This window comes from Homarus americanus, unplaced genomic scaffold (genome assembly GCF_018991925.1).
Source record: "Homarus americanus isolate GMGI-L3 unplaced genomic scaffold, GMGI_Hamer_2.0 scaffold25827, whole genome shotgun sequence".
Classification (NCBI taxonomy): domain Eukaryota; kingdom Metazoa; phylum Arthropoda; class Malacostraca; order Decapoda; family Nephropidae; genus Homarus; species Homarus americanus.
Genome location: NW_024738300.1, coordinates 8591577 through 8615913, shown reverse-complemented (window position 1 = coordinate 8615913; position 24337 = coordinate 8591577). Strand labels below are relative to the sequence as shown.

Genomic DNA, 24337 nt, shown 5'->3' with positions numbered 1-24337 from the left:
TTTATTTTGACTGTGCTATCCTTTGTGTTAGGCTAACTACTAAATTTTTTTCGATTTCGAGTAATCTGCACCTAACCCTATTTTCTCCATAAGCCCTGTTATTTCTAATGTGCAAATTTCTAGAACGTGAGGTTTTACAAGAACACAACTATCGCGTTATAGCAGAACTGACTGTACTCTTGTTAATAGTATACCTGTACAGTACTAGTAACTAACTAATCAAAGTGGAATGTAATGCTTGTCACATTTATTGTCATAAAATCATCTTATTGATTCTGTAGATTTAGTGTTACAGTACTTGAATGGTCTCCCTAACTCCACATAAGGACCCTCATTGAAGTGAATTTTTAATAACCTCCTTGAGTTATCCATAGCTGAATCAACCTAGTGTACTGTTTGCTGTTGTTTATAAACCTTCACTGCCTACCGTACTTACTTGCTGAACCAATGTGAACATTAATGATGGCTTTACATAATAAGTATATGTCTATCTAATGTTTGATAATGTACTGTACTGTTACTATGACAAACAATTTCCTCTTAACATGTTTTTTCTTGAATGGTAATTTAATAAATGTCTAGAAAAAATATTCCCAAGTAAAAAGCATCAAGACAGCAAAATTGAGAGAATCAAGGTGACAGCTCACATCCAAAATAATATTACAGTCTACAGGTACAGCAGCAGTAATTATTTCATTGTTAGACATTTCACTTGTCTTCATCAATAATTAACGAGAATAGTTGTGATTACAGTACAGTATTAAAGTTAAATATAGAGTTTATTTTAGAGTAAATTGTATGCAAAACTTTGTTTGATCACAGGTAAGAGAAGTTTAATTAGGGTGTAACTTCTATGAATAAATACTAACACATTATTCCTACAGGTTACTTGATACAGTACAAACATTTGGAGTGACACTAAAAATTGGTTAAAAAGCATGAGTGAAAAGGGAAACTGGCATTGGAAGATATGTAAGAAAAGTTGTCTTGTAAGTTGATTTAAAAACTTGTGTTTCTAAGTCTTGTAGAAACTATTTTGTGTAAGTTATAGTGCAATGAAATTTTGGAAAGTTGTACAGGGCTGTATTGTACTGTACCAGAAAATGGTGTAAGAGCTTTGCTGTACAGCTGGTCTTGGGGGAGATATGTTTAACTGGTTAAGTGAAGTGTAGGTTGGTGAAAAAGGAGCAACATCTTAACTTGCAACACCAGCTTGTGAGTCTCTGTAGTAGCTGGCCTGGGGCAACTTACAGTAGAGATTATGAATGTTGCTCAGACCTTGCATAGCCATTTAAGTACAGAACTCAGGAAATATTTCACTTACTAGCTGCAGTGACCTTGTTGACCACAATTACCATAATATCCTTGAGTTGCTGATTGCTATCCTTCATCATAGATCTAGTTTGTTACATTGTAATGCAGAAAAACTTAAGGACAAGGAGGCCTAAATTGTAAGCCTGCATCTGATCAGTAGAAAACTCTCAACCCATGAATACCAATTCTCATGTGTCAGAGTCAAAAAGTAAATAATAATTGGAAGTGGACAATTCTACTATACAATCCAAAAAATCCACAGCAGAAAAACAGATCAAGCCATAACAGTTGGCCTGAAATTGGATCTATAAAAAATAAATGTCTCTAAAACGGATCAATAATTCACATTCGAAGACTGCACAGGGCTTAGTGTCACCAGTAAACCAAACCAAAAGTATGTCTTATATAATCCAAAAATATGTGTGGTATTAGCATGCACAGAATTAACAGTTATCCTTAACTTATCCTCAATTCATGAAATTCAGAATTAAGAAATAACTATCAAACAGCTCATATGATGTTAGCAAGAGTAACAGAAAGAATAGGGATACAATACAATATATAAAATTTGATCACGCCTTCCCGGAGTAAAAGACCTCAGATCAAGGTGTTGGAGCCACTGTACATATAGAAGACCTACACAATGGGAGTACACATGATGGAGGGCATAATCCAGTTGAGGAAAGGTCAAAAGTTTTATTATACTCTCAGTGAATTATCTCGTGCAACACCAACTAGCTCATAGATCTGATGGATTTTTATATGTTCTATTAATTAACGAAGAAAAGCACATTACATTCTTTCCCACCAAGAAAATTACCTGAAGGTTTATTTAATTCCTGTAGTGGAAATTTCAATGAGACCCCCAAACCATTTTTAAAATAGAAATTACTGTAACTGTTTCAGCACATACAGAGCAATTCCTTCTAATTCCAGGCCAGAAACCCAGTGGGCCAAGAATAACATAGAGGTACCATCAAAATACTGATTGGGTTACTCACTGTGAAATCATATAATACTGTAATGTCTTGACATGGAGCAGATGGCATTGGCCTTCAACCAATATGCCACCAGGTTCAAGTTGACACAGAAAGAGTGTCAGGTGGTATTTGGCATTCAACACTTGCTGTTGGGTACAGTGTAGTCTTCCTTCTCTATCATCTTTAGGCTGCAACTTTACTGACATTAACAGCTGTATCAGTCAGCCAGATATTGCAAAGACAGTAGTGTCACTTGAAATGAGTGAGCCACCCACTGCTGTCAATACAGGACTTCTTTTCCTCTCTTTCCTTATGAAGTTAGATTGCTGTCTCTGTTTCATAGGGACAATAACAGGAATATATTTTTGCATCATGTCCTCTAACCACACATTCACTGTTTTTTCCAGTCACTCAAACTGTACCATGTTGGTGGTCCTAGCATACAGTGTACTTGGGAATAGTTAGAGGTAAATATCCCTTCATAATTTTGGGTACTAAAAAATAGATGACTCCTTAAATTTAACCATTAACTATCAAAGTACAGTACTAAAGACACTTTCGTAGCCCTTTCTGCTATGGTTTTGATGTTCAGGCATCCAATTACTCCCTGGGATGAGATGGAGGAGCAATGATAATGCAAGAGAGTGACAAGCCATGACACTGTGAATGATGAAAACAAACAGTGAACTGATACTCTAGTGGCATAGGGTCAAGAGGCTGTGACCTACAACACTATGCTAATACAGGTACTGTAGAAGAATAATACGCCTCAGTCCTTGTCAAAGTTTCTACGATATACAGTGGTCCCTCAGTAAACGAACACAATTCGTTCCACAGAGTCGTTCGTTAACCGAAAATTTCGTTAACTGAATCCATTGTTTCAATGGGGTATTGGGTAATTGGTTCCAGCTCACCGAAAAGTACATACAAGTAAAAAAAAAAAAAAATGCAGTAAAGTACACTTACTTTGAGGTGTGCATGTAGAAGGTTCCTGGTTGATGATGATGATGGGAATTAGAAGTGGGGGTGGAGGAGAAGGGAGAAGAGAAGGAAGTGGGGATGGAGGAGAAATCACCTTTCCAGGGACCCATGCTTGATGCAGTAATTTCACCAATAAAATTTTATGTTCACTAGGTGTAATTCAAGATTATTTTATTTAAATCAACACTGCACTGCGCTATATATTATCAATATGTTAACAAAATTTCAGAATAACCAATAATTTTAATGTAAATATGCAAAAATATTCAAGACACTAACAAAATCGATGTTCACTCCACTGTAAACAAAGCCACACTAACACCTGGTGGGTGAATCAAGCAGCTGATGGGCGCACATAAAACTAGTTCCCTGTACTGCATATATTATCAATATGTAAACTAAATTTTAAAATGACTAATAATTTTAATATAAAAAACAAAAACATTAAAGAGCACAACTTTCTTGATATTCACTCCACTGGAAACAAATGTAAACATAGAACAGATTACTGAATTGGCAGACTAGCCCACAACAATACGTGTTTGTTGTAAGGATTTCGTTAATCGAAATTTTGTTCGTTAACCGAAATTTCTTTTATCGAACCGTTCGTTAACCGAGGAACCACTGTACCAGTAAAATGCAACAAAACCTAGTTCTTTTTAATATGCCACATTTCTAAACGGTTTAAGTACCTATACTCAAAATACATCTTGAATCATACTTTTAATATTTGTGAGTTCCATGATCTCCATCACACCTACACTCTGAACATTCACAACATACAGTGGACCTTTTGTTTACCAGCCAAAGATGAACACCCTCAGTACACCATACACACCCTATGTACCACACCTTACTCCTCAATATACACACATTACACCATGCATCCCACATATACAGTACATACACATTGCACCCCACACATACAACAATATACATCCTTACATATACAGGGTGATTCAAAAGAAGTTTCACAAATCTGAGGGTGTATTGTCGTGCCTCAATGAACATAGGGTAAATATGCCATAGTTTCAGTTATAACATATATATGGGGGACATGTAAAAAGAAATATTAATAAATAAATAAAAATGGACACAAACCTAAAATATCAAGGAACCATTAACTAACACAAAAACATGTATGAATTGATGTATTGCTTGACTTTTCCAAAAAAAATTTACACTAACATGTCACAACAATGTTCTTAAAGTACATACATGTAATACTAAAATGAGAAAAAGGAAATGTTGTATTCCTGACCAGAAAGGGGTGGGAATAGGTATGAATAAGTGATGCATGCAAAATGGTGCTTCAGCTATGTTGCTCCTGTAACCTACATCACCTGACATAAATCCCTTCGATTTGTACTTTTGGAGTCACCTGAAAAGAAAGTGTATGCTAAAGAAGTTCCGACATGTGAACAATTGTGGCGCTGAGTGCAAGACAGTGCCAGAAGCATTCACAATACCCCAGGAATATTTGAAAGTATACAACAGTCACTTGTGCCACATGGTGAAGCCTGCATTCAGGAAGAAGGGGGAAATTCAAACATTTACCGGTTACTCTAAATAAAACATATAAGACTTCAGTATGTTAGTAAATAAAATGCACTAGAAACATTGCATAGATCACTTCCCCCCATATGTTTGATCACATTCCCACCTATCCTTCAGGTGCTATAACTCTAAAACTATTGGGGTAACTTTTCACACCATGTTCATGGGATATTCACATTTTTTTCATGCAGTCATATGCCCTTATTTTTGTCTCATGAATACACTCAGAATTATGAAACCTTTTTTTTCTTTATCACCCTGTATATATAGCCCACACTATATTTCCCCAAATGTACAGTAAACACACCATTTAAATCTCAAACATAAACACTTTAACACCCTAAACAAAACAACATACTGTATACAGCCAAAACAGTTGATGGGCCAGACAAGATAACACAAAATTATCATGCAGCATAATAGTGTTAATGTGCCTCATTTAAGTTATTCTCTTTTTTTCAGGCATCCATAGTTCTTGGGCAGATAGTCAGAGACAGTTATGAAGCAAGACTGTCAAGATGGTTACCCGAGATTTAAAAGTGCTAATTAGCAGTTACTGTCCCTTGTAATGTGGGTCAGTAACAGGGAGTCCATCAGACATACCTTTAGCCTCTTTGTATGTCCAGTATCTGCATTTGTACTTATCTCACCATTCACTTTCCTCCTTATCTCACTTACACACCATACTCTGACCATCACACCACTTGGTTGATATAATACTGCGTTGTTTCAATGTTTAAAATAAGATGTATATGTTAAACGTACAGTACAGTATAAAAGAAACTACAGTACAGTACTTACCAAACATAAGTGTGCTATGTGGTCAGAGTACAGTGGGACTGAGACCAATGTTGGTGTAATACTTTTGAGAGGGTTTAAACAGTACATGATGTTGGTGTGCCAGTATACCATATACTCAATACTGTACAGTACTTACAAAAGTACTTATGCATTTACAGTATACAGCTCCTCCCCGACTTACGACGGGGTTAGGGACCCAAATCCAAGTCGTAAGTCGAAATGGTCGTAAGTCGAAAATGCTTAAATAATACATAGAAAATCTAAAATGGGTGTCTCTTTTTCTTCTCAGCACCACAAAACTCTCACTTTTAAGCTTGCCAGCCATTTTAAAGGGAATTACAAACGAAAATTTTGTCAGTACACAGCGCAATCACCGACGTTGGGACTCGAAAATACGTAATTTGACAAAATTTTGGTTCGACTGAGGCAGGTCGTAAGTGCGGGTGGTCGTAAGATGGGGAGGAGCTGTATACATTTTCTAAATGTGAAATGCTTCTGGCCCCATTATACAGGGTACGGTATTTCAGATTTGTGGCATTGTACTGCACCTGATGAACACGGTTAATTTAGAACCCAGTACATATTAAAATAATAGCCATACTCTTTTTTTTTTACCATGGACAATCAATCAGCACATATTAAATACATGAATAATCCAGAGTCTTCTATCATTATCATTATTATATACAGTTCAGTATTAAATGTGGGAAAGCACAAAGTGATAACCTATCAAACAGTGTCTGTTAGCTCTGAGGAAAAAGTTGACCTGAGAGAAGAGCATGAGAATAATTGGGACATGTAAATAATTAAATACATTACTGTACAGGTACTGAAGAAATCTTAACAACTGTCACAGACTAAAACTGGATGTGGAAGTCAAGGATATGAGTATGTATGGGTATTTCTAATTGTTTCCTTCTTCCTTCAGTGTCATAATCTACAACTGTTTGAGGTTTGTGTCACTTGATCCATCCCAAACAAGTGAGAGAGAGGCGTAGACAACAGATAAAGGCAATGACTGGCAGTTGGCATACTGACCTTTGAATAAGGCTAAAAAAAATCATCACAAGTGGATAGGACAATTTCTTTACTTTTTTCAAGGCAGTTTCCATGTTGATTCATTAACATATTGATCAAATGACTTCATTGGTTCAATGACTACCCCACTAGAAATATATCACCTACAGGCTATTTTTTGTAAATTAAATAAACTCAATGCAAAAATCAATATCTTTCAATCTGAATCAACAACTACATACAGTACAGTATTCCCCATGTACTGTATTGAGTTAAATGAAGGAACAACCAATACATTGAATATAGACGTAATAACATTGTGTCAACTACATTTACCACTATGTATCATCAGGTTTGTTTACTGGCTATTGTATACAATAAATACTATGGTATATACTTGCTACAATACTTCTGTATATATAGATAAATATTATTGTACAATTCAATTCATAATATTTAAGCATCCAGCACATATTGAAAATATTGAAACAGTAAGAGAAAAAAAAGATGATTATAGTACAGGTATATTGAACATTGTACTGTACTGTACTGTACTGTACTGTACTAAGAATATATTCAACAACCTCATCCTTACTACATGTTCTAATAACTGCATACACCATCATACTGTATATGTATATCCCAAACTGGTCATGTAGTAAGCAAAGAGGAAGCTACAATAACTGTGGAACATGGAGACAATTCACTTTACATACAATGAATGTCAATTTGTGCCACAATGATAAGAGGAAATCCATCAAGATTGTGGAGAATTAAGATAACACGGCCACTGTGGATAAACCGGCTGGGAGTAAAGGAGGTAACTGAGTTCTCTGAGGCAGAGCTATGACTAATGTTAACAGGGTCCCCTTTACTCATCCACCAGTGGTAAGTAAATGCTGTATCTGGCAAGTAAAATTGAGGAAAGGCAAATACAACAGACAAAGTACTAAAATAATAAGAAGAAATACAATACTGGTAATATAATGATCATCCTTAGTCATGGGCAATTATACACAATTATACCCATTATTAAAACATTCAATGTGACACAGCTAATTAGCTGATGAGTGACGTTAAAACAGCTTGTATGTCCTAAGTACAGATGGTTGATATTATGGAGAGGAAGAGCACCAAGAAGTGTATGTATTGATTAACTATTTGAGTATGGCTGAATAGAAGCAGAGAATGGTAAAGTATGAGGATAAACTTAAGAGGTATAAGAACAACATGAATAACAAAAAAAGAATAAAAGAAAAGGGGAAAACAATGTAGTGAGGTTTCAAAAGAGGCAAGAGGATATTATGAAGAGGAAGAGGAAAAATAATAATTAAGCTATAGATTTACAACATGATATACCGTACTGTACAGAAATTTAATAATTATGTCTGTGAATTATACAAACTTCAATTATACTGTACAGCCCATTTTAGTTATAACAAGCTTGATATTATTTTTAATGTACAATAAAAAACAAATCAATTACAATGGAGTCACACTAATAAGCTTATAAGAGACATAAATACAAAAAACAAAACATAATTATAAATCCTGTCCATCTCTATCAGAAATATGAAGAGAGATTAGGGGAGAATACAGTGAAAGAGAAATAACATCAGTAAAAATAAGAAAACAAACAAATACTGTAATACAAATAATAGGAAAACTAGGAGGAAGTTGAGTTCAGCATATGACTTAATGGCAACAAACACACAAGGAAATAAATAAGTGATGAATGGAAAACACTGAAAATAAAAGTTAAGTTAAAATAAATGTTGCACGAAGACTAACATAACGTACGTGCAACAGACAATAATGAAGCATATCAAACATAATATAAACTGGATAAGCTATTAATGACATTTGACTCTTTATAAATGAAGAATACATCCTGAAATCCCCTTTTCTAATGGAATCTGTGACAGGCAGTTCTTGTAACAGAGGATGACTTATTGGGGGCCTTTAAGCAATGTTTCTGGGCCCCTTGGGTCAGCCAGGGTCAATCTGTTAATAAATATCTCACTAATTGTACATGGCGGACTGAGAGGGAATTAAGCTGGATATAGTGGATTGTTCCTAAAAATCCCTAGATTTGGTAAAGCCCATAACCATGTGGTTTGGATACCCTCCTACCTTCCTAGGGGGTTCATGTATAGTCAGCTGAAACTATTATGTTTTCAGTGTGTGAACCTGGATTCAGGGAGGGCAAAACCAGCAGTTTGGAGAGGGGGTTGTTGATAAGTTTGATACTGATACTAAGCAAACTTTCAGCCTTCACTTAACATCTTCCCGAGGGGTCTATAACAATGCTCTTCAAATCTGAGGCAGACTGACTGACTCTGGCTATAAAATTTTTGGTATGGTATAAGGTCTCCTGCACTTCCTGTAGGCAAATGAACAACAAAGGAAACTGAGAAGACAAAGAAACAAATTTAGCAAAATCAGCAAAAAAAATTGTTTAAGAAAGAACACTTGCATGAGTTGAGAAGATGACAAAAAAAAATCACGATGAGTAACGATGGATGATATCTGGGTTCACTTTGGCTGACAAAACAAATGCTGGAGAGTGAATTTTAAGAGCTGTCTGAATTCAATTCAATCAAGTACTGTACAGTTATAATATTCCAATTGAGTTATCTTTCATGGATTATTTTTTCCTTTTGACAAAAATTTAAAAAATCATACTTTCGGCCTTTTTCTCTAGGTCAACCAGTCAACTGCTTGCATATGAACACTGCAGAAGTCATTGATAAAGATATTCATATACTGTAACACAACAAACATTTTGATAAATAAATGGGAGTGATTTAAGAAGGGCACACAACACAAAATTATATCAAGATAACCAGGCAGTAGGAGAAAGTTATGTCAAATACAACCCAGCCAATTAAAAATAAAAACTAACATTATATCAAGATCGGTGGAAGAAAATAGAATAACTAAAACAATCCAGATAAACAAAGAGAAAAGCAGACATATAACAAAGTAAAGAGATGGCAGGAGAGAGACAATGACATGAAAACAATAATGAAGGTTGGACTAGAAGTCTTTTTATCCTATAACATAAGATATTTTAAAAAACAAGAGGTTGAAGTTACGATATCAGAAGTTATTGTCTTGGTTGTTAAACGTAGCTTAAGAGGTCGGACTCTGCTAATTTTACTTTAGTTAGGTATCCTCCAAGTTGTTAATGTTTGGACATTGTAATGCTATGCTATAGCATGTGAAGTGGTTGACATTCCAAGGGCACAGTAGAATGTTATGTCGGTACAGTTGAAATACCATTAACTGAGAATGGAGTTCACCCTCTAGCTCCAGTCATAATATTCTGATAATGTAATGTTATCTTCTGCTTTTTAAAAATGTTTATACAGTAATTATTATTAATGATATAATTCTTTTATATACTTTTTCAATACAATATTACCATTGCAGTACTCAACATATCACAAATCTGGAATGACTTAGAGAACTTACAATACATAGGTAGAATAACATTTCTACTCTGAGAGTTGGGAGAGAACTGTAATGGTTTCCACATGCAGGTATCCCTCGTTATACGAATGGGTTAGGCTCCTGAAAAACCATTTGTCAAGTGAATTTTTGTGTAGAAAATAAAAGAACATAATGGAAAAACTAGGATTTGGTTCCCAATAACAAGAAAATTCCAATATCATACTCCAGAAACATGAAATAAGTACCTGAACAACAAATAAACTTACCTAACTAATGATAAATACTGTAGTATGCAACTACTGTAATTTACTAACTAACACATTAAAAACAATAAAATACTATTTAGATGAAAATATGAGCTAAACCTATTAACGAAAAGCTATATCAAAAGTTTAACACAGCCTCCATTTGCATAGATACTGGCTGTCACTCATGGCCGCCTTCAAGCCTCACCATAACAACCCAGCCCAGCTGGGGATGCTCCCCCTCCCAACCCTGGGCAACTCCCCCTCCACCTCTCACACACAAAGAAATGTTTTGACCTTATGCTAGTTATTTATTTTACTTTCATTTTTTTGTACATTATGTTTGAAGGATTATGTGAGCATCTAACCAAGTATATATATAAAAAAAAAAAAAAAAAAAGTGAAGATAGTTAGGTTTATCTACCTGAAATTATGAGTTGAATAATACAGTAACTATAACATAACTTCTTTCAGCTCATCCTGCTAACTCTGGCTGGTTCACAAAGAGATGTTTATTCCCTTATGTTTTTGACCTTATATATTTTTTTTAATTCTGTATGTAGGAATGTGTGTGCATGTAGCTGAATATAAAAATATATTAATAAAGTTATGTTTTTCTACCTGAAATTCGAAATTTAAAAAAATAATAAAAAATCTGCTTCAGCCTGGTAGAGAGAATGTTAGGAGGATGTGGCCTTCCCAGCTGACTCCTGGGGGTGTGTGATTTGAATTTTTGCCAGGACCCAAATTCGTATAAGTAGGGAAAGCTTTGGTAATATGAAAAAGAGGTGGTAATTCAGGAAATTAAAATAAGTGAATTTTCGTGTCTTGAACATTCATATAGCTGGGAATACCTGTATAGGAAAAACAATTCTAAGAATATTAGACTACTTTACTATAACTTTTCACTTAAAAAATAAAAAATAAAAACAAACCATTCTAATATGGAATTTGATTCTGGTGGTACTGAAGTCGATCATATGCTTTTGTTCGCCAGCTAAGGTGTGAATGTTGGATAATATTCAGCATATATTCAGCAGCTTCCCTTTCAGTTGACTGAGGAGTGAAGCGTGAGCGCAGCTGTCTGATAGTTTGGCCCCTGAAGCATGGCAGTCCTGTGTCCAGCATCAGAGACACCAGAGAAACAATTGCTTCTCGATAAGGTCTGGGAGGAAAGAAGACAAATATCAATAACCACAGGCTTATTGATTTAGAAAATTAATAATTTCTATTCCTATATAAAAAAATCCTATAATCCTAATAATACTGACTTTTGGCATCACAGTACATCATATATCCACTGAAAATACTTATAAATACCAATCTACAGTATATGGAGTACCTTAAACAAGAATTTACCAATTCCTTGGATTCTGTAATACAAAACATGAGGGAGAAAAAAGATGGTTATGTTAATACTGTAACTCTTCTTTATTGTATAGTTGACAAGTGTAAAGCATAAGCCTTATTTGAAATACAGAATTGTACTGTATTCAGACACCATTAATCTCCCCTTTCCCATACAAGTTTGCATAACCATAAAATAAGAAAAATGAAGAGCATGGGTGTGTATGTGTGAGGAGGTGGTGAGCTGTAACTGCATAGCTGCTCTCCCTCCCTCAATGTAATGTCATGGCACACATACATCGTGGCAGACACACCTCTGTGACTCAGCTGGTTGAGTGCTTGGGTGAACTGTGTTGTGTCGCCCAAAGGATGGTATGAGTGTGGAATGAGCTTTTTTTTTTATTAATATGTGCAATTACATTTTATGTTATGCTATGTACCAATTTTATTGTTTATCATCACATTTTTATTTTTATTTTTTTATGTGTGCAATTTGAAATTTGTTCAAATTAGGCTAACTTTGTGCTCACTACATCATTTAACATAGGTCTATATATAGTGGATAAAGTGTTAAGGAACTGTTCAAATAAATATGGCAGTTCATCCCCATTGTGTGTGGTATTCAAACTTATGACTCTAGTTGATTTTGGAGGAATTTTTACGATTATTATAATTTCATTCTGGTGAGGGTTGGTTGACTCTGCCAGACCTCTACTATAATATGCAAAGTCACCCTAAACTAATTTTAGAAATGTTAAAAACTGCTAACTTCTTATGATAATGTTTGAAGAGCATCTGTCAACCCGTGTGAGTGGTGAATGCTCCTGCCTGTTTCAAAATACAGTAAATATGGAAAATGTATTAAGTGATTTACCTTCTTCCAGGGTGAGTGGTTATATAGAAACCATTAACTGTGAATGTCTAGTTGTTTATATATATATGTATTTCATATGTTCATTTTATTGATAAAGTTTGAAAACCAAAGCAGCTGATCAGGATATGCCACTGATCAAACTTAATTCTTGATACCGTTTGATCCTGTGAACCCCATACAGTATTTGTCGTACAGTATAGTTTTGATTTACGCGGAATTTGGTTTACGCGTTTGGTCATATACAAGGCACCTTGCCAGACCGACAATCTTTATTTACACGGTTCATTCCATCATTTACGCGGGAAGCGGCGCGGGCAGGGTGCGCACAAGGTCGCCCAGTCAACAAAACATTACCGAGTTCTTCACCCGCCACCTACCACAGCCAGCCCAAGTCAGTGATAGTGAGGATATGGACTTTGAGGGGTTTGACAAAGAGGCCCTGCAAGCCTCTGTGGTGGACAGTGATACAATTGAAGCAAGTGATACAGGTGATGGCCAATAATCTGCCCTCTGCCTCGGAACCAACCCCCCATCCCCGTGTGCCCAGCCATCTTTTCTACTAATGTAAGTGTTAAAAATCCTAATATTATTGATATTTCTCTTAAATATTAATTGTGTGCATACCATCATAAAATTAAGATGTTATTTTTACTACAACGTAGGTATTGTGTCGGAAAAGGTGTAGTTTGGGGGTCGGCCCAGTCTCTATTTCAATTAATCCCATATGTTCTGTTATTTCGTTTACGCGTTTCTCGTTTTACGAGGACCTCCACGGGTTCAATTGACCGCGTAAATGAAGAATATATATATACTGTACATATATATACAATCAACACCTCAACCCGCCAGGATTCGAACCCACGGCCCACGAGCCCATGACTGTGACCGGGGAACGCTAACCGCTGGACCACCAGGATAATAAAAGCAGTCCTAGACTTTGTTATATTTCACACAAAGCCTGTTCAACGAGCTTAAGGCGCCGTGAACCTCTAATGGGGACTACCCATATCACGTAGGTGGTCAGAGTAACGTTTTACCAAATCCGGCTTCGTAGAAGTCCGCGTGCTTTATTGGGCTAATGAACATGAACTTCGTATTTTCTTCTTTCCTTGTGGTTATCAGCATATACCTAGATCACGCGCACCTACAGTGATTTACTTGCATATATATATATATATATATATATATATATATATATATATATATATATATATATATATATATATATATATATATATATATATATATATATATATATATATATATATATACATACATATATATACAGGCAACCCTCACTTTACGCGGTTAATATAACCCACAGGTACCGCGGAAAGTGAGAAACGCGTAAAGTGAACAACATAACATATGGGATTAATTGAAATAGAGACCGGGCCGACCCCCAAACTCCACTTTTTGACGACACACAACTATGTTGTAGTAAAAATTTTATCTTAACTTTATGATGGTATGCACACACAAGTAATATAGAAGAGGTTAGGTTAGGAAAAATAAAGGTTAAGTTAGGAAAAATAAAGGTTAGGTTAGGAAAACTAAAAGTTAGGTTGAACACTTACGTTAGTAGAAGAGATGGGTCGGCGTACGGGGATGGAGGCTGGTTCCGAGGCAGAGGGCAGGCTACTGGCCCTCAGGTGAGTCACCATCACTGTCATCCACACTTGTCAGGGCCTCCCTGACAAATCCCTCAAAGTCATCTTCACTGTCTCTACCTCTGTCACTATCACTGGCTTGGGCAAGAACTCTGTTATGCTTTGCTGACGGCTGGTGTTTATGTTGGCTCTGGCTGTGGTGGGTTGCGGCCGAAGAACTCTGTTATGCTTTGCTGACGGCTGGTGTTTATGTTGTCGTGATAAACCTTGAAGTAGGGCTCCATAGTCTGCAACAGCTGGGTAGTGAAGATTTCATACCTGTTTGCGTCATGGTCGTCGGAAAGGAGGAGCTTGATTTTCTCGACACACTCGATGGCACCCCTAACATTACTATGGGATAAGCAGTGTTCTTCTTGGGATGACGCACCACCTGCCTCTTCACTGACGTCATCATCATACCATCTCGTCGGTAGTCACATCAGGATCCCTTATCACCTCCAGGATGTCGTCGTTGGTGGTCTCGGAGAAGCCTGCAGCTGTAACACTCTGCGCAGCTTCTCTGGCAAGGTCCACTGCTACTGCAACAGTCTGAACCTCACCAGTCACAGATTGACTCTGCCTAATGGCCGGAATGCCTTGCAACACATGTCTCCATGTGTGACGAACAGTTGCTACAGACAGCTGATCCCATGCCTCCACCAAGAAGTCCACAGCTTTCTTGATGTTGAATATTCTCCAGAATTGTTTCAAAAGTACTTTTTGCTCTGCCAACTGTTGATCCTCGTCTTCTACGCTCTTGCTATCGGTGGTGGTGTCACCCAGGTTACGCAACTCTTCCCTGGTGTTGGTGTAGTCGTTCAGGAGCTGGAATTTTTTTGTTGAGAATGCAGCTTTTACATTGCAGATTAACTCTTGGTCCATGGGCTGTAATATAGACGTAGTGTTGGGAGGAAGGAAGACCACTTTTACGTTGGGGTGACGATCTAACAGTAGGGGCGAGTGTCCTGGTGCGTTGTCCAGCAGCAGCAAAATCTTGAATGGCACATTCTGTTGCTCACAGAATTTCTTCACATCGGGAATGAAACAGTCATCAAACCAGGAGAGGGACAGTGTAGAGAACATCCATGCCTTACGTGCGGTCAGCCAGTGGACATTTAGCTTGGTCATGTCCATGTTCTTGTAGGCATGCGGCTTGCAGGCTGTGTGGATCACCGATAACTTGAGCTTACAGGTACCGGAGGCATTGGTGGTAAACAGGACGGTGATGCGTTCCTTCTGCAACTTCTGGCCCCGAATCTTGCTGGCAGTCTTCACAATGAAGGTCTTGGAAGGTAGCTTTTTCCAAAAAAGACCAGATTCGTCAATGTTAAACACCTGGTCGTCAGTGTACTGTCCTTCCTCCATAATCTCACGTAAAAACGGAGGAAATTCCCTAGCCGCAGCACGGTCAGCACTGGCTTCTTCACCACCAATGTTTATATTGGTGATTTTGTTCCGCATCTTAAACCTCTGTAACAACCCAGAGGAAGCATTAAAGGGTTTGGGCTCTGTAATTCCCATCTTTCGTGACACTGCAGCATACAGTTCACGTGCGTACTCCTTAACAGAGCGCGTGTCGATCGCCATGTTCCGTCGCGCCTGACGCACCAAGTAGCTCACAAGTAATTTTTCTGTCTTGAGAAGCACCTGGTTGTGAAAATACTTGATCATAGAAGCACCTGTAGACTTTGTGATCTTCATGTGCTCCTTTATCTTGGCTGCATCCTTCTTTATCGTCCGGATCGTAGATTCGTTCACACCATGCTGGCGCGCCAAATCAACCTGTCTTGTTCCTTTCTCTAACTCTTGGATGATCTTGTACTTCACCTCGTAGCTTAAGGAACGTCGTGTCTTCTTGGGCTTAGGGCGGCTGGGTCCAGGCAAGGAAAGGTTTCTCTCTGGGGGTGGTGGTCCGGCGGAAGCCATTTTACAGAACAATGGATGCACGATTACACGGTGTGGCCTGGAGGGATGAAACTGCCGCGGCTAGGTCAAGCGTCGTCTTTCCTCCCTCCCTCCCTCCCTCCCCCGGGTGGACACGTCATATTACTTTAAACCAATTACAGCTAGCAGCGGAGGGAGGTAGGGATGCACGGCCAATCACAGTCCGATACGTCATATGACGTCAGTGATAACGCAACAGACATGCACTGCGCAACCTTACCGCGCGGCTTGGACAGGCGGAGGCAGAGGAGGGAGGAGGCGGGAGCAGGCGGGCGGGGCGAATCTAAAAATAGCGTCGAGCCGGATATTCTCCACATAAAGGGGTACACGCACCGCGGAATGTGAGCATCCTGGGTTCCAGCAGGGCACCGCGTAAACGTGGAAACACGGAATGTGGGACCGCGTAAAGTGAGGGTTGACTGTATATATATATATATATATATATATATATATATATATATATATATATATATATATATATATATATATATATATATATATATATATATATATATATATATATATATATATATATATGTATGTATGTATGTATGTATGTATTGCCCGTGCCAACTATGTGGTCGGAGTAGCATTTTACCGAATCCAGCTAAAAGAAAAATAAAGTGTATGTTGCACTTATGGAATCGAAAGTGTGCAGTAAGACAGAGAGATGGGCCTTTGAGAAAGTCCAGGTACAGTATAGTCTTGATTTATGCAGTCAATTGAACCCGTGGAGGTCCGCGTAAAACGAGAAACGCGTAAATGAAATAACAGAACATTGAAATAGACGGGGCCGAACCCCCAAACTACACTTTTTCCGACACAATACGTACGTTGTAGTAAAAATAACATCTTAATTTTATGATGGTATGCACACACAATTAATATTAAAGAGAAATATCAATAATATTAGGTTTTTTAACACTTACGTTAATAGAAAAGATGGCTGGGCACACGGGGATGGGGGGTTGGTTCCGAGGCAGAGGGCAGATTATTGGCCATCACCTGTATCACTTGTATCACTATCCACCACAGAGGCTTGCAGGGCCTCTTTGTCAAACCCCTCAAAGTCCATATCCTCACTATCACTGACTTGGGCCGGCTGTGGTGGGTGGCGGGTAAAGAACTAGGTAATGTTTTGTTGACTGGGAGAACCTTGTGCGCACCCTGCCCGCGCCGCTTCCCGCGTAAATGATGGAATGAACCGTGTAAATAAAAATTGTCGGTCTGGCAAGGTGCCGCGTAAATGACCAAACACGTAAACCAAATCAGCGTAAATCGAGACTATACTGTGTATGTATATATATATATATATATATATATATATATATATATATATATATATATATATATATATATATATATATATATATATATATATATATATATATATATATATATATATATATATATAGACAGTGAGTTCTGCTATAACGCGATTTTTGCTTAGCGATTTTTTTACTATTTCTCCAATTTTGTGGTATTAACTGTGAATATGGTAAAGAAGAATATCTCCAAGAAGCGTTCTGGTGATAGAATTCCCGGTGATGATCGTAAAAGAAAGGATATAACACTTGAAGAGAAGCTCGATTTTATCAACCTCAAAATCACCCTTCTCCCCCATCAAGTAAAGTGTTACATTTACTGTATGATTTCATTATTAGATATGAATGTAACATTTATTTAGACTGTGCTATCCTTTGTGTTAGGCTAACTACTAAATTTTTTCGATTTCGAGTAATCTGCACCTAACCCTATTTTCTCCATAAGCCCTGTTATTTCTATTACGCGATTTTCTATAACACGATATTTTACAAGAACACAATTATCGCGTTATAGCAGAACTACTATATATATATATATATATATATATATATATATATATATATATATATATATATATATATATATATATATATATATATATATATATATATATATATATAGTGGTACCCCACTTAACGCGGTCAATTGAACCCAGAGGGTCCCGCGTTAAGTGAAAACCGCGTTAAGTGAATAACAGAACATATGGGATTAATTCCAATAGAACCCAGCCCGACCCCCAAACTCCACTTTTTGACGACAAATAACTATGTTGTAGTAAAAATAACATCTTAATTTTATGATGGTACATGCACACAATTAATACTTAAGAGAAATACAGTCGCCAAGTTAATGTCCATTCAAATAATGGACTCAACTCCCTCCCCCTCTCACACTACAGTACACAGCCAGCTAACAGATGGTCGGTCGGTCCCTCCCTCCCCCCCCCCACCCCCCACCAACCGTCCCAAGGAGATGTGTGGGATAACCTCAAACTAAAGTTAGGAAAATATAATTGACATTGCTGGATTCCTTGTAAGACCAGGAATATTTTGAATATAAATGTCATATATTTTTCACAAAAGATAACATACTTACTCAGATTAAACATTTTATCTAAAAATTGTATGTTTAATGCAAAAAATATGTTGTTTATATTCAAAATGATCACCAAATTATAAGAATTCCAGCAATGTAAATTATATTCTGGCCGGATAATTTGTATGAATTTTATGAGCTAAAACAAATATCTACAGTTAATAAAAAAAAAAATATATTCTTCGACACTATCTGTCAATCAAAGTACCCCACCTTGCCTCCCCCCCTCTTCCAACCGCGCGGTCAGTCCCAACCCTCCCCCCACCCCCCACCAATCCTCCATTCAAGAGTTTTTAACATTTAGTATTAAATAATACCTCAGATTAAAGTTAGGATAATATAATTGACATTGCTGGATTCCTTGTAAGACCAGGAATATTTTGAATATAAATGTCATATATTTTGGACAAAAGATAACATACTTACTCAGATTAAACATTTTATCTAAAAATTGTATGTTTAATGCAAAAAATATGTTGTTTATATTCAAAATGATCACCAAATTATAAGAATTCCAGCAATGTAAATTATATTCTGACCGGGTAATTTGTATGAATTTTATGAGCTAAAACAAATATCTTCAGTTAAAAAAAAATAATTCTTCACCGGGTAACAGATGGTCGGTCGGTTGGTCCCTCCCTCCCCCCCACCCCCCACCAACCGTCCCAAGGAGATGTGTGGGATAACCACTAAATTTTAATAAATAATACCTCAAACTAAAGTTAGGATAATATAATTGACATTGCTGGATTCCTTGTAAGACCAGGAATATTTTGAATATAAATGTCATATATTTTGGACAAAAGATAACATACTTACTCAGATTAAACATTTTATCTAAAAATTGTATGTTTAATGCAAAAAATATGTTGTTTATATTCAAAATGATCACCAAATTATAAGAATTCCAGCAATGTAAACTATATTCTGGCTGGGTAATTTGTATGAATTTTATGAGCTAAAACAGGCAGTCAGGCAGGGTGGCGGGTGGGGGGTGGTGCGAATCTAAAAATAGCTCTCGAGCCGGACACTCACCGCGTTGCTGTGGAAAAATCCGCGTTAAGTGAAAGTTCAGCTTTGGCAAGGCACCGCGTATATGCGAAAACGCGTTAAGTGAAAGCGCGTTAAGCGGGGTAATACTGTATATATATATATATATATATATATATATATATATATATATATATATATATATATATATATATATATATATATATATATATATATATATATATATATATATATATATATATTATTTTAATTTTTTTCACTCTTACTTTACTTCAGTTTACACAAAATACATTTGCACTATGAGCCAATTTATTTACCTAGGACCTGTAATGTACAATAATTTCTGATCTTATTTGTTCCAAATCTAAATTTCCTGTAAAATAAGAGAAGGATAAGTGTGGTCACGACTGAAACACTAGAACTCTGTGACGGTCACACTGGCCTTGATGGCCTGATAAAGACTGCAAAATTTTAGCATCCAGTTGTGACAAAAATAAGTTACCTAATTAGTTTGTCATAATACAGTACAGTACAGTACACTTAGGACCCTGATATAGCAGTAGCAGGTCTTTACTGTACAGGTACTGAGAAAAGTGTTAAGTCTATAATCATTATAGACCAACGAGTAAATTTACCAATAATTTTGAATATCTAGAAGAAATAGAGATACTCATGCACACACAAACACAAACTACAATAAGATTACTCATACCAAAAAATATACATACAGTACTGTAGATCCTGCCCAATCTACTTTCACATTCCTACAGAACCAATCAACTATAAACATAACACACTGTAGATGAACTGTTTCTAAAGTGAAAATACATGTAATTGCATTCCATTATTACAAAATATTACCCTACAATACAAATATATCTCCAAATAACACTTTGCTCTCTTTAAATGCTACTAAACATTCCTGAGAACATATGATTTATAACAGAAATCGGATATAAAATGAACAAGAAACAGTTTGTTAACTGCACATACCACCCAAGAACAAAATGTTACAAGGAAGTTGGATGGGCAAGACTTGTCTATGTATACCAGTACAGTATGCCACTTAATACTCCATCCCTTAAGAGTGATTTACCTGCATTACAGCCAAAATGGATGGAGTACATTACACCTACTAGTGGACACTCTTAGAGATTTACAGTTGTGCACCACCACTACCAATCATCCCACACTATCATCTTGGTAATACTGGCCAAGAGACTCATACAGTACAGGTTGTACCTCTCTAGTCCGGCATTCTGTGGTCCGGAACGATTTTAGTTTGTCCAACAGGTAGATGGGCAGCGTTTTTTATTTTATTTTATTTTTTTTTAATTATTATTATTATTACAGGAGTATTAAATTTTTGCCCCTCAGGCCCCAACGTGGGTCAGTGACTTATGCCCGGGTGGGCTAATCCCCTTAAAAAAAAAAAAGCCGCGGGAAATTAAGGTTTGTTTACATCCGGGAGTTCGGCTGCTCTCTCTCTCTCTCTCTGCTTGTCTATACAGAGTACAACATTTAACCCTTCAATATACAGTATATGAGCAGTAAATAAGTGTTGCTTTCATATTCTTATGTAGAGTAATGACGATATGTTTTCACATTTTCGCACTTTCATATGCGCAGTCTCACTTTTTTTTTTTTACCATTAATGGTTAGCTACTTATATTGTTCCATTTATTAACATTAAATAACATTACAGGTACTTCAAACAACCATATTAATTTTTTTACATTAATTTTACTGCAGCTAAAATCAGGGTCTTATTTTCTTCAGTTTTATATGTAGAACCAATCAGTCACTGGTTTTGTAAGCTTTAACATAAACAATGCCGGCAGCCGTCTCGTCTCGTCTCCTCTAATATTCCACGTATTATTAATAAATTGTATTGTTAATTTTGCACACACAAACATTAATTCAATAAAAAGAAATTCAGAAACATAAATTAAAATATATATGAACAGTAAATAAGTGTTGCTTTCATATTCTTATGTAAAGTAATGAAGATATGTTTTCACGTGTTCGCATGCCCACTTACATACGCGATCTCTTTTTTCTTTTCCATTATCGTTAGCTACTTCTATTGTTCCATTTATTTCCATTTATTAACATTAAATAACATTACTTAAAACAACCATATTAATTTTACTACAGCTACAGCCAAGGTCTTATTTTCTTCAGTTTTATATGTAGAACCAGTCAGTCACTGGTTTTGTAATCAACGAAAACAATGCTGTGTCATTTCCTCGTGTGTTTTAATATTCTACGTATTATTAATGAATTGTATTGCTCATTTTGCACACATAAACATTAATTCAATAAAAAAGACATTCAGTAATAAACAATAATGAATCTTTTGTACATAAGAGAAATGACGCTGTTTACACGATTATGCACGTCGTCTGCACGTTGGCGGGCCGTTCAAACCCGTCGAAATTCAAGTTTCCGCCGTCAAAATTTTTATTTATTTATTTTTTTGTGTGTTCCAATAAAATACGTTAAGAATTAAAAACTCGCGAAATTTGAGAAGCTACTATACGACATTTAACCCTTCAATATGTCTTCAAAGAGACCATGATGCAGAGAAAGTGGTGCTAGTGCTTCCAAGCATAAGCACAAGTCACTATCTATCCAGGAAAAGGGTGAATTTCCATGGTCCGGCAATTTCCATGGTCCGGCACCGGTCAGGTCCCGAGGTTGCCGGACTAGAGAGGTACAACCTGTACTATATTGTTAGTGATCTTTTAAGGTACATTTAATATTGCACAACAATATTATAATATAGATTAATTTAAATTTAGTGCAGTCTACTCTGTGTTAAGTGAATATCAAACAGTGTGTACAACACTGTTATGATCAGGTGAGGGGAGTTAGGTCATATGATGCCAGGCATTTATTTTTTACTTGGTGTAAATATTCAGGCTGTATCATAATGAGATTTTTTTAATATTTATAATCATTTTGTTGTGTTTTAATTCTTCCTCTGTATCTACAGTGAAGATACAGGGGGTTTAAGGTGTTTTGCATCATATGTCATGGTTTTATAATGTAAAGGGCTTATGTTTACACAGATTATACATAATTTGTAATACAAGTCAATGGGCTGGGCAAGATGTACTGTTCTATCCCAGCACTACTATACTTATCAATGAAGAGGATTTTGAAGCAGGAACAACATTATTATTTCTTAGATTTGGAATAAAAAATTAATATCATTGCAAATGTACACATAATGCAGCACAGAGAAGAGTACTATTATAGGAAGAGTGAAGCATGTGGTAAAATTTGTCAGGATGAGGAAACTAGTTAAACAAGTGATTGTAGAGCTACATTAAAGATGTAAGATGTTGCTATCAGTGTCTAATACTTTTATGGATTAGGTAGTAAGAGTGGCGATTGGCGAGAGTAAAAATGATGGGGGGGTAATGAATGATATGAAAGGTGAGTCAGATGCTGTTTAGTGATGATACTCCAGTGGATGATTCAAAAGGGAATGACTATGGAAGAGGTTTTACTGTATGTAAGTTTACAGAAAATAAAAAAAATTTAAAATGATGAAAACAAGCAGAGAAGAGAGACAGGGAGAAATGAGTGTTAACTTAAATGATGATAGAATGGAGATGTTTTTGACCTTAATGATGTGTATTTGATTTTTTTTTACACATTCTGTATGAAGATTGTGTGTGCTTGTAACGAGAATTTTTTTCATGTAAATCTATCTCAAAATACTAGTTGAAAAATAACAATAAGGCAACTCATAGCTTAACCCACTTTCTCTGCCTCTCCCACAATCTGCACACTAACACCTAACACATGAAATTACTACTAACACAAAATAAAAAAACATTAAAATACTGTATAACTTTGGTGCATTACCTTAAGAGAGGGCAGTCTGGGCTCACCACCACAAGGGGGGTGAGCAGGGGTGGGCTGAGTAAAGGCTTTACTCTGCAGGGAGCTTTTCATATCTCAAAAAAGTTGTGTCAATTTAAGAAATTCGTATAAGTGAATTTTTGTATGAAGACTGTTTGTATCATGAGGGATACCTATAACCATAACAAAGCTCACAACTTGGCCTGGAGTGGTAGAGAGGTCTAGGGGGATGTGATGAGTCTTGTGTCACTAATACAAATACGAAACTAATATAAAATACTGAAGAACAAAAAAATGTAAGTACAGGTTGAACCTCCCTAATCTTGCACCCTTTGGACCTGACCGGTGACGGACTATAGAATTTTCCGAACCACAGGTGGTCTTTGGCAAATGGGGGGGGGGGGTGTGTGATGATAGCTGTGTTTATTACAGGGGTATATTGTTCTTTTACGGTATGTTAGACAGGTTTATAATACATTTTTATTATTTTAATATACCGGTAATCTTAATTTGAGTCCAGCTTGCCAAGCATAAGTTTCAGTTTCAGTATAAAATAATTAGTGGTAGGACCTTGTGAGTGGCTTAGGATGTTTCCATCACCACTCTTGACACACTAAACCATAATATTTAAGAGGTAAGAATTTTACACTTGGTGATTAAGACGACCCCCTAACTTTGGGCAGATTTTTTTAATGTTCAAATTCCGTCTTATAAGCCGAGATATACGGTACTGTACAGATATTTTTTCTTCTTTACAGGTGAACATCACCAATTTATGTACAGGTACAAAAGTGAAAAGAAAATTATCTGTACATCTTTATTTGTATCCGGTAATTGTAGATTTAGAGATAAATGTTGCAGGTA

General features: G+C 36.4%; 1 protein-coding gene across 4 annotated transcripts in view; it reads right to left on the bottom strand.

Annotated features, from left to right (window-relative positions):
* The window catches only part of LOC121873824 (phosphatidylinositol 4-kinase alpha-like), a 133083-nt gene that overhangs the window by 722 nt on the left and 108024 nt on the right, over positions 1-24337 (bottom strand). Inside the window, exons 37-38 of one of the 4 annotated variants that reach the window (XM_042377564.1) lie at positions 11287-11516; positions 6704-10226 (exon numbers count right to left, since the gene is read on the bottom strand). In XM_042377564.1, the coding sequence (XP_042233498.1) occupies positions 11291-11516 (226 nt within the window). In that variant the 3' untranslated portion in view covers positions 6704-10226; positions 11287-11290. Of the gene's footprint in view, positions 1-6703; positions 11517-24337 lie in introns of those variants that run through there. The other 3 variants (XM_042377565.1, XM_042377563.1, XM_042377562.1) reach the window with 3 other exon arrangements.